Here is a 12,238-nt window from a genome sequence, read left to right as displayed (position 1 = left end):
TTCTCTTCTTTCTCCCTCTCTAAGAAATTAGGTTTAATTCTCGTTTGCATGGCTCAATTTAATATGGTATCAGAGCATAGACATATACTAAAAGTAGCACGAGCATTAATTTTTCAGAGTTCAATGCCTATAAAATTTTGGGGAGATTGTGTTAGAACTGCTGTATACTTGATCAACAGATTACCATCAACAGTGCTGCAAGGGAAAACACCATTTGAGTTATTGCATGGTAAGCCACTTCAACTATCTCATCTTAAAGTGTTTGGCTGCCTTTACTATGCAAGTAGGCTGCCTAAAGGTGACAAATTCACAACAAGAGCTAGGAAGACAGTGTTTGTGGGGTATTCAGAAACACAGAAATGTTACAAATTGTATGATCTTGAAGATCATCAAATCTTTGTTATCTGGGATGTTCAGTTCAAGGAACCACTATTTCCTTTTAAAACTGAAACTCAAGAGGAATTGGGTGATATTTTTCTGTTTAAAGAGACAATGAATACAGGTATAAGCCAGGAACATGCAGGAGATCCGCATGCTCAACATCCTACAGGGGAAGAACTAATACCTGAACCAGGAGAAACAATGCTAAGAATGGAAAGTTCAGCCATTGATTCACCAAATCTCCCTGATGCATCACTTGACACAGAAGAAGCAGTGGATCAACCTCAAACACATGAAGCCCCTGCAGTTGCAGAACCTGATCAAGTTGAGACACAACCAGTTAAGTTGACAGTAGAAGGAGATCAACACTATGAGCAACATGATCCTGTTCAATCAGCCTCACATAGGAGACCAAGCAGAACAACCAGGCCTCCAATTTGGCTCAGTGACTATGTCACTACTGTCAAGCCAAAGGCACATTGCTCCTATCCCATATCCCAATATGTGACCTACACTCATCTCAATCCCACCCACCTAGCCTACCCGGGTTCTTTCTTTGTTCCAATAGAACCTAAATCATTTAAGGAGGCTTCTAAAGATTACAATTGGATTCAAGCAATACAGCAAGAAATTGATGCATTAGAAGGGAACAAAACCTGGGAATTAGTTCCACTACCTGCCAGAAAGAGGGCTATAGGCTCAAACTGGGTATACAAAATCAAGTATAAAGCCAATAGGGAGATAGACAAGTACAAGGCTCCCTTGGTGGCAAAGGGATACACACAAAGGGAAGGACTTGACTATCATGAAATCTTCTCTCCCGTTGCAAAAATGATCACCGTTAGAACAATCATTTGTGTGGCAGCTTCAAAGAACTGGTTTTTATACCAAATGGATGTAAACAATGCTTTTCTTTAAGGAGATTTATATGAAGAAGTCTATATGGATTTGCCTCAGGGTTTTCATATACAGGGGGAGTATAGGGTATGTAAACTCTTGAAGTCTTTGTATGGACTCAAACAAGCATCGATGCAATGGAATATCAAGCTAACTACTGTTCTATTAGAAGCATGGTATTGTCAAAGTCCTCATGATCATTCTCTATTCACTAAACAGAGAGAAAGGTGTATTGTGATCATTTTAATCTATGTTGATGATCTACTTATTACTGGGAGTGATAAAGACCTCATTGATGAGGCTAAACAGATCTTACACAACAATTTTAAGGTCAAAAATCTTGGAGAACTCAAGTATTTCTTGGGCATCAAAGTATGGAGATCAAAGCAAGGGATACTTCTCAATCAGAGAAAATATGCCTTAGAACTAGTTTCTGATGTTGGACTCAGTGGTGCGACACCGGCCACAACACCACTTGAAGCCAATACCAGACTAACCACTGTTGAATTTGACAAATTGACAGGTGACATTGAAGATCCTTTGCTAGAAGACATATGCAGTTATCAAAAATTGGTTGGGAAGCTGATTTATCTTACCATCACATGCCCGGACATTTGTTTTACAGTTCAGGTACTCAGTCAGTTCATGCAACAACCAAAGAGGTCACACTGGGAAGCAACATTGAGGCTGGTAAGGTACATCAAGGTTGTCCTGATTTAGGGGTTTTTCTAAGTCAGACCTCAGCTACTCAATTAACAGCCTATTGCGACTCTGATTGGGCAGCTTGTCCTAATACTAGGCGCTCAGTCACATGATATGTCATTAAGCTAGATGATTCCCTGATCTCATGGAAGTCAAAGAAACAACACACAGTTAGTCGAAGCTCAGCAAAAGATGAATATCGCAGCATGGCAGCTAGTGTGGCAGAAATTGTGTGGTTAGTTGGTTTGTTACAAGACTTAGCTGTACCTATCTCCAGACCAATCCAACTTCATTGTGATAGCAAAGCAGCTATCCAAATTGCAGCAAATCTCACATTTCATGAGCGCACCAAATATATAGACATTGATTGTCATTTTGTCCGAGAAAAGGTGAAGGAAGGCCTTATTGAAACCAAGTACCTTGCTACACAGTCTCAAATTGCTGACCTCTTAACTAAGGTTTGGGAGTCAGCCAGCATCAGCTCCTTCTGTCCAAGCTAGGAGTGCTCGATGTCTTCCACCCTCTAGCTCAAGGGCGAGTAATGGAAGATGCAGAGTGAAAGCCAGAGTAGCAGAGTGATGATGCAGAGAAGCTAGTGAGCTGGTCGTGAGCTGAAGTTAGTGAGCTGTCAAGAAGTTAGTTACAAAGAAGGCAAAGTCGGTTAGTTAAGAACACGGGATGTGCACGTCTGATAAGTGTGAGAAGTGAGCTAACATAACAGACTTGTATATAATAGTGTATCAGCTCATTTTCTTCTTGTGATGAATAATAGAACTCTCCGTCAATTTTCCTTTCTTCTTTCTCCCTCTCTAAGAAATTAGATTTAATTCTTGTTTGCATGGCTCAATTGGACAGTAAGACATGCCATGCATTCATCAATTTGATATAAACACTAGGTATAAAAAAAATCCGTATAATTTTGGATTAAGTTTATATGTATTTCAAGTTTTTTATAAAATTTTATGAAGAAAAGGAAGCTCGAGTACATTACTAATCAACCTAGTTTAGATTTTTTCTTCAACAATTAGATCAATCAAAATATGTTGACAAGAAGAAAAAATGTAAGATTAGATGGAGTGATTAAATTATTTCGGAACACGTCTCGTACCCTCTGATAGTTCTGAGAGCTATGTACAATATTATATTGGTAGAGCCGTATAGATGATTATACGCTTTTCTCACATCTATTGCTTTCATGTCTAAACCGTACTCATTTTTCGATTTTTCTGTAATGCATGTAGATTCGTGGAAATTTTCGTTATTTGTTTAGTTGTCTAATATTCTTTTCAAAGTTCTTGTTCCAATATACTTGGTGCTAGGGTGTACATGGACTGAGCTGATTCGCTTTTTATTAAAATCGAATCAAACCAACTATATCGGTTTGAATTGATTCGATTTTGTCGGATTTTTTCGGGTTTTTCGGTTTTTTTGTTACATGAATACTATGCAATCTTACTTTGTCAAATTTTTGATAAGTAAATATATGTTTAATAAAAATTAAAAAAATTGACAAACATATGATCTATTAAAATATTCTTATGAGAGAATTTTTTTAGTAACACATGATAATTATTTTTTTAGTTAGCTGACAATAATTTTTCGTTGATGTACACTTTCAAGGTTAATTTAATAATATAAAAATTAATATGATACCTAAATAATGATATATGTTCTTTTAATTTTCAATTATCGAAATACCACTTCAAATTCGAAAAAGATATAAGAATTTAATTGATCTTGACATACGAATATGAAAGAACAAAGAGATTATCGCATTTTAATAACACTTGATAAGAACGATTATATAACATATTATTTAAAGTTAATAAAAATGGAGCCCTTCATATTCTATTAAATATTAAATCCCATAAGAAAATCCCAAATATTTTTAGGCAATTTTTAAAGAAAATTCTATATAAAGTCTTAAAAGTAAATATAAAAATTATATATTTATATATCGGTTTTGTTCGGGTGTTTTTACTCAATACCAAACCAAATCAAACCAAACCTCATCGGATTTTTTAATCGGTTTGGTTTGACTTTTCGATTTGGTGCGATTTTCCGGTTCGATTTGTACACCCTACTTGGTGCTCTCCACAAAAGGAATAAATTAACATTGATGCATTACACAACTAAACAAAGTAATGAAATTAACATAGTTTAGTTGTTTATATTCTTTTGTTAGTCATGATCAATTTATATGTATTTTTACTTCAATTTATTACCAAGTTAGTTATAAAAAATAACATAGTCTGATCGATGCATAGGATTATAGTTAATTTTTTTTGTGCTGCAACTCCAATACAATTTTATTTTTACAAATTAAACAACATTTTTAGTTTTTCCTTCATTTGTGCTATTTTGCTTTTAACTAAAACAAATTTGCTACATTCCAATAAAATTATAATTATCGACTAGTTTTTCATCCAAAAACACATTTAATAAGAAAGCACTATAAAATTTCGACACTTAATAGAGGCGAAGCTAGAATTCTATTTGAGTACGGCAGAATGCTGGTCAAAGTTTGGTCAAATATAATTTAGTATTCAAAATTCAATAAGTTATTTTTTTTAAGAAAAAATCATTTACCCGTATACTCAAAAGTTCGCCCCTGCTAGGGGTAGTAAACAAAAATAAAAAACAAAACAAAACAAAAAATAACTTGGCAGTATTTGTCAAATGTAACCGTCTAGGGTTACTTAAAAATTTAAAAAAGCAAAAGAGAGGATCCAAGTCCATTGACTTTCCATAAGCGTCCAGAGTACTCCTTTAATCTTACGGTGTTGACTAATCCAAAATCCGAATCCGAATAATAAAGAAATTGAAAAAAATTGGGACTCCCGTCGGTCGCAATCAGTTAGCCGATTCCCTCCGTTTATACGCTCATAACCCCTTCACCCGCCACCTTTATTTTTCCTTAACACGCTTCGTCTCTACTATTCTCTCACCACTGATCCTCTGCACCAAACCTACGTACGTAAAGTACCTACATATAAATAGCTTTACTAGTTGAAGGAAAGAGTAATTAGAATTGTTACTTTTATTTTGCTGAATTGTGGTTGACAGTGTTGAATTGGGCGTAGTTGTTTTCTATATTTGACTGATCTGAATCAATTAAAGAGCTAGGGTTCGGAATTTTGTTGAATTTTAATTCCTTCGAGGAAGAGAATGCACCAGGATTCGACGTCCGAGCAGGAACCGGACGATTCTGAATCGGAGCCCGACTTCGTGGAGCTCGATCCTACTGGTCGCTACGGTCGGGTCAGTTCTCACCTTCTACAAACTTTTTTTTAACCTTTATTTGGTATTTTGACAGAATTTGGCTATTTGTCACACTGACCGTGCTTCCATTATTTGCTGAATTTACTAGTTTTTTCCTGCTTTTTTCTTCTTCTTACTGATTTGGTGATAGTGTTGTTACATTTACTGCTTTTATTGCTTGTACTGGTAAATTTTGTAAACTGTCTGCATTTGAATTATGGAGTTGATTTTCCTGTTATGTGCAGTATAAGGAGGTTCTGGGAAAAGGAGCTTTTAAGAAAGTGTATCCTTTATCAAACACCTTTACATGCATATTATTTGCTTACCATTCTACTATTTGTTTTCTATAATGTTTGTTGTGAAGTGCTATTCTGCCAAGCCCTTGACTTACTATCGGGAAAATAGATATCGAGCTTTTGATGAACTGGAGGGAATAGAAGTAGCTTGGAACCAGGTTAAAGTGGCTGATCTCTTGAGGAATGCTGTGGACTTGGAGCGTCTTTATTCAGAAGTTCATTTACTTAAAACCCTCAAGCACAAGAATATCATCAAATATTTCAACTCCTGGGTTGACACAAAGAATGAGAATATCAACATCATTACTGAAATATTCACTTCTGGGACTTTAAGACAGTATGTATTTTTTTTTCCATCTTTGCTCACCCGCTCCCCAACAAACGTTCCGAATCGCATATACTCATTGTGTACGCATGTGTAGATACCGTAAAAAGCATAAGAAGGTTGATTTGCGAGCACTCAAGAATTGGTCTAGGCAGATATTGGAGGGATTGTCATATCTACATCGTCACGACCCTCCAGTTATTCATCGGGATCTCAAGTGCGACAACATTTTTGTCAATGGTAACCAAGGAGAGGTGAAAATCGGTGACTTGGGACTCGCAGCAATTCTTCGTAAGGCTCGTTCAGCTCATAGTGTCATTGGTGAGGTCTTAGTCCAATTTGCTAATTTCTGCGTCTATCCAAGGTTGCAATTGTTTGTGTTGTTTAGATGGTATCTTAAGAGTGCAATTCTATATTTAATCTCAGGCACTCCGGAATTCATGGCACCGGAACTTTATGAGGAGGAATATAATGAGCTAGTAGATATCTATGCTTTTGGCATGTGCTTACTGGAGCTGGTGACTTTTGAATATCCTTATGTCGAGTGTGCAAATGCTGCTCAGATATATAAGAAAGTGACAGCAGTAAGATCATATCTTTCTTGCCGTCTGTTATGTTCTCTGTTTCCTTGTTGTCCCTCAAACATTATAACTCTATCCTTCATGTCTTGTGTGCTTGTGTATCAATAGAATTAGAACTGCACAAGTGGTTGTTTTGGTTTCCAAAATTTGGCTCTGAAACTGCTGGGACCGAAGAGCCAAGGCTGACCAATCATACAGCAGTTAGGCTTAATTCGATTCTGACTCATTTTGGTTCAGCTAAATTGGTTTGATAATTCAGTAAGTTCGGTCAATCGACTTCGCCTCAACGCCATACTAGTTGGGCTCAACGAAATGAGTCATCTTTATATTCAGCTCTATTCAGGTCCATGTTATTCCAACAGTATAAGCAGCTTTTGTTTAAGGCACTTTAGAAATTTTCTAAAACTAGAGGTCATCTAAATCTTGCACTTATCCATACCCAGAACTAGTGTTAGACTGTTAGTGTAACAACAATATGACACTTTAATTGCTACTAGGTGATATTGCCTATATGGATCTTTGCTTCCATCGTGTTATCTTCTTAACTAAGTATTGTGCTAAAATCACAAATCTTAGGTTCAACACGTATGTGTGGTAAAATTCAGTGGATGATTGCTGAATGAAAATTTTATTGTGTAGGTTTCCACAAGTTTAAATTAGGTTTCATTTGAGGTACATAAGTGAAAATGGTGGAGGGACCAATAAATGACGTAAAGATGAATTGAGATGGATGGTAGTGCTAGATGCCTTGCTAGGCAGTCACAAGGCACCGCAGCTTCGTTCACATGGTGGCTAAAAGGGAGGGAGGGAGAGGGAGGGAGGGAGGGATCAAAGATGAATATTCGGCAAAGAAAATGATTGGAAAAAGAGAAGGAGAAAGAAATCGGTGAAAAATACAAAGGGAATCTTGGAAAGAAAACTAAGAGGAAAAAAGAAAGAAAACTAAAAGAGAAGAAAGAAGTAATAGAAAGAAAAACAGAAGAAAAAGGAAAAGATAATGAAAACAAAAATATGGATTCTTGTAGAGATTCAATCGCCTGACGTTAGCGACCATTATGCCTCCTAATCTGTGTATTTAGAACTGTCTCCCATGGCTCCAACTAAAGATGTGGCAAAGAAAGGTGATCCCAAAGCCCAAGCCGTCAAGGCTGCCAAGGCTGCCAAGGCTGTGAAATCAGGATCAACCTTTAAGAAGAAGTCAACAAAGATACGAACAAAAGTCACATTTCATCGACCCAAGACATTGAAGAAGGATAGAAATCCCAAGTATCCACGGATTAGTGCACCTGGAAGGAACAAACTTGATCAGCCTCAGTACGAGTCATGCCGAACTCCTGAATAATTGTGCTGAACTTACCAAACCAAGCTTGCTTGAGGGGACTGTTTCAAACCATATAGTGACTTGCGTAATCTGCACACACAACCATTAAACTCCCCCTGAGCAACAAAATCAGGTGGTTGCTCCATATAAACTTCTTCCTCAAGATCACCGTGGAGAAAAGTATTCTTAATGTCTAACTGATAAAGAGGCCAATGACGTACAACAGCCATGGACAAAAAGAGACGAACAGATGCTACTTTAGCCACGGGAGAGAAAGTATCACTATAATCAATTCCAAAAATCTGAGTATATCCTTTTGCAACAAGACGAGTCTTAAGCCAATCAACCTGGCCATCCGGGCCGACTTTGACTGCATAAACCCAACGACAACCAACAGTAGACTTACCTGCAGGAAGAGGATGAAGATTGGGAGAAACAAGTCACGCTATTACCTGTTTGAACAACAGAAGCTATCTCAGAAGATGTCTGCTTGCATGCTTTATACTGAAGGAACTCAATATACTCTGCTAAAGAAACCATCCGACTATTCAAAGCATCGGTTCCCATGTCGCTACAATTTGTAGTAGTAGGGTTAACTTGAAATAGTGGAAATAAGTAACTCATGTGAGAAAACTGAAGAAATAGCTTGAAAAACACTGTTTACAGCAGGAAAACAGAACACTGTCCTGTGCCGGAAACACTGTTCACGCCGGAAACACGGTAGCTCGCCGGAAAATTCCAAAGTTTTCGGAATTTGTTGTAACCAGGATGGATAGACTAGGAATTCCTTTGCGAGCAAGCTGTCCTGAAGAAATATTTTCAAAAAATGGCCAGAAAGGTCACTGTTCACGCCGGAAAAATATATAAGTGGCCGGAATTTGATTTGAATTAGATGAGTAGGCTCGGAATTTTGAGGAGAGCACACTGTCCTGAAGAAGCTTCGCGGAAAAATGGCCGGAACCCTCGCCGGAAAAGTTGTTGCCAGCGCGTGGAGGAGCGTGGCGGCTTTTCTGCCGGATAAAATTTCAGGGGTTGGTAGTCGGAGGGTGATCTACCTCGTGGTGGTGTTGGTTTTAGCACAACACCGACAGAAAGTGACTTTCACTTAGACAAGCCTTAGGTCACCGGAAAAATTACACGATGACTAAGTTCTTTCTTCCCGGTTAACGCTGGAATGACGCACATCGATCTTTTCTCACTAATGCTCTGATACCATGTGAGAAGGCACGGGAGAAAATATGTTATTGATATTGGATGATAAATACAATACAAGAGGTTCCTATTTATAGCTATACACTACAAGGAGATATTACTCCTCTTCCAATGTGGGACAAGACTACACTATACATATCTATAAACTAACATAATCAATCCACCCTTTGATATTTTTTTTTCTTCGGGGTTGCTACTGGGAGGGGTCCAACTTTGATGATTTGATCCTGAGTGTTAGTTAACAATATTAATTCTTCTATTGACTGTAGTTTTGATACTTTATGGATTGGTCAAATGATGTATATATGTTCTAACGTTGGTTTAGTTAACACTTGATTTCTTGTATCATTAATTTGTATTTACAATGCTAAGATCTTGGTTATACCACGTTTGAAGGGAGTTAAGCCCGCATCATTGGCAAAAGTGAAGGATCCTCGAGTCAAAGCATTTATAGAAAAATGTATTGCAAAAGTTTCTGAGCGGCTGCCTGCTAATGAACTATTGATGGACCCCTTTCTTCAGTCAGACGAAGATTCTGGAAGCATATCTAGATCCTTGAGTTCCCACCCCAGACATGCAGGTAACTAGAAGATTTCAGCTAACCCTATGCTGATATGTCTGGAAAAAAATGACACTTTTGGGATCTTGCAGATAAGAGTGATGACCAATCTGACTGTGGAAGAAGTCCCAAGGATCCTGTGGCTGAAGGAAGCAGAGATTTCACAGTGCAGGGCCAAAGAAAGGACCTAAACACAATTTTTCTTAAACTGCGAATAACTGATTCAACAGGTTATGCCTCGTCCCTTGTTTCTCCACCAATTTAAGACGAATCACTTCATTAGTTGTTTGACATTTGCTTGCATCTCAGGTCATATTAGGAATATTCACTTCCCCTTTGATATTGAAGTTGATACAGCAAATGCTGTTGCTAGTGAAATGGTTGAGGAGTTGGACCTGACAGATCAAGACGTCTCTGCTATTGCTGATATGATTGATTCTGAGATCCGGTCATATATCCCAGATTGGGAACCAAAAGAATGTTCTAGCAATCACGTTACTGATGAAGTTACTCTTTCTGAGGGCGGTACCTCTGAAGCTCGTGAAGTTGCTCCTTCTGAGAGCAGTATCTCTGGAGCTTGTGAGGATGTTTCCCCCTCAACAATTGATTCCACTCCTTCTGGTGGTCTTGTGTTGGAAAGACTTCCTTCAGGTCGTAAGTACTGGTCTGATTCACCAAAAGCAACCAGTAGTGCGAGCTCTCCGCTCAGACCGGGGCCTTCAAACCTGTCACAGGCAGATTCACCAATTGCCGAAGGTAGCTGGACTGATGAAAACGAACAATCATCTGTCAGCCAGAAAGAGGGAAGCAGTTCAGGTGATGATGCTTTTGAGCATGAAGAGAATGAAACTGAAAATGATATGGATGAAGAGGCTGGTGTAATTCCCAATTCAAACACAGGTGATAAGAACCAGTCTGCTGATTTAATTTCTGAGACCGAGTGTCATTCGTTAGACGGAAGAAACAATCATCTCAGTAAGAACTGTTCGGCTGACATTGGAGAAATTGTGGAGAAACTTGAGAAGCTACTAGAACAGCAGCAGAAGGAGCTAGATGAGCTTAGAGAGAAACATGACTTGGCTATCTCAGATTTTATGAACAAACTTCCTCCTGAGTTACACAGCAGAGTGAGTGCTATTTGTGGTCACAAATTGTCTCCCCATAGGCTGCGCTATGAAAGAGGCTGCTCGATTACAAACTCTGCAGACCCAAGCTCCTCTTTTCAGATGTAAGTGATGCTGTCTTTTCTTTTGCTATTTAACTGTGGATATAACTACCAATTGTTCTTTGAATGTGCCAATCATGTTACTTTTGATTGACTGTTACTGCGAATTATGTTACTTATCCTGAAAGGTTTCAAGATATTCCAGAATGCTGAAAAATATTAGAGTTGCTGGCAATGGTTACAAGCAAAATTCAGTAGCTGGAAGTGTTTTGAATGGACCTATATTTAGACGCTGTTTCAGCTCTGTCAAGGGCAACATCAGTTCAGGATTGGGAATTGCCGTAATTTTGAAAGAGGAGGCAGGAGAGTGATCTGTCAGTGAGTGGTGCTTCAAATTGCCTCCGGTGAGTTTATTGTTAGATGACATATTCAAACTTATGCCGCCCACGAAAAGTGGATTCCGTAGTCCTTCGGAAGGGTTTGTTGACCCGTTGAAACAGTTTGAAATCTCATATTCACGTATGGGATGCCTCAAGCTGCAGCTACACTGAGTTCTTGCATTTTCGTGAAGTATATACTTGTACATATTTACATTTGTATTTAGCAAAGGTCAATTGGTTTGAAATCATGCCTATTGAGATTTACCTTCATAGGGTTCTTTAACTTTATAAGATATGTTCTATAGACCCGTAAAGAGTTACTTTGGTTTTGAGATTATCATTAGTTTGTGAGATAATTTGATCTCTTAAGCGGATGACTAATGTTTGTTGTTGCCCCTTCTATTTTTGTTTTTCCATGATAATTGACGAACAAATAATTTGTTATTCATCGAATCAATGACAATTCATTGATATATATCGTTGCTTGGCTGATGATGAAGAACTCAGCGACTGACTAATTGTTGGATACGTAACTGAAGAGATGACAGTTTGTATTCCGAGTTCTGGTTCTCTTCCATATGAAATTATTGCAAGTGAAGTTCGAGAGTTGTGCAAAGTTAAGCAATCTCTCTCTGTGTGTGTGGCTGTAGCCTGTATGCAATGGGCGAATTGAACTCAAACCAACCTCCTGCAACCTTTATAGCATGCCAAATTGAATGGCCATTTTGTTTCTTTCCCGTTTTCCTGTATTATTTTAAATCACAGTTTTTAGACTCAGTCAATCACATAATAAATTGGACAGTACTATATATTTGACACAGGTTTAAAGATATTCGGTTTGTAAAAAAAGGGAAAAAAAATTAAAAAAACGGGGTGATCAATAGGTGCAGGATCAGAGTGGCTTCGGCTTAAAACGAGGACAATCTTTTGCCCAAGACTTGGAACCAATATTGTAAATTTGTACACTCGAAACTAGAGTACCTGAAGTAGAAACGTGGCCCAAAGAGAGACTCTAATGAATGAATCACTTTCAATCATTTTCTTTCGTTTTAGCCACAGAATTGGAGCTCTCCTTCATAACATTACTGGTGCAAAAATCGCCATAAAGTTGATGTCATTGTGTACTATATTGCCTAATCTTTCGATAATAAAAACTTC

At 38.0% G+C, this 12,238-nt stretch overlaps 1 protein-coding gene across 2 annotated transcripts; it reads left to right on the top strand.

The window, feature by feature from the left end:
* The first annotated feature begins 4,899 nt into the window (after positions 1-4,899).
* On the top strand, positions 4,900-11,461 carry LOC104118718 (probable serine/threonine-protein kinase WNK3). 2 transcript variants are annotated; one of them, XM_009630036.4, is made up of 9 exons: positions 4,900-5,241; positions 5,487-5,524; positions 5,647-5,874; positions 5,960-6,183; positions 6,289-6,446; positions 9,373-9,556; positions 9,628-9,765; positions 9,845-10,763; positions 10,897-11,461. In XM_009630036.4, exons 1-9 carry the CDS (start codon positions 5,149-5,151, stop codon positions 11,069-11,071), a joined length of 2,157 nt encoding a protein of 718 aa, XP_009628331.1. In that variant the 5' UTR covers positions 4,900-5,148; the 3' UTR covers positions 11,072-11,461. The 2 variants fall into 2 exon arrangements, with proteins under 2 accessions (XP_009628331.1, XP_009628329.1); XM_009630034.4 differs by having other exon boundaries at positions 4,998-5,241; positions 5,960-6,446.
* Positions 11,462-12,238: the final 777 nt, after the last annotated feature.

The sequence above is a fragment of the Nicotiana tomentosiformis genome, chromosome 3, assembly GCF_000390325.3.
Source record: "Nicotiana tomentosiformis chromosome 3, ASM39032v3, whole genome shotgun sequence".
NCBI classification, from domain to species: Eukaryota; Viridiplantae; Streptophyta; class Magnoliopsida; order Solanales; family Solanaceae; genus Nicotiana; species Nicotiana tomentosiformis.
This window is presented reverse-complemented; position numbering and strand designations above follow the sequence as displayed.

Bases quoted from the DNA above. Each gene is read 5' to 3' on its own strand.
- LOC104118718 (XM_009630034.4), top strand. From the start codon at position 5,149: ATGCACCAGGATTCGACGTCCGAGCAGGAACCGGACGATTCTGAATCG. The intron at 5,525-5,646 runs GTATCCTTTATC...TCGGGAAAATAG, and splicing joins AAAGGAGCTTTTAAGAAAGT to ATATCGAGCTTTTGATGAAC. The intron at 9,766-9,844 runs GTTATGCCTCGT...CTTGCATCTCAG, and splicing joins GCGAATAACTGATTCAACAG to GTCATATTAGGAATATTCAC.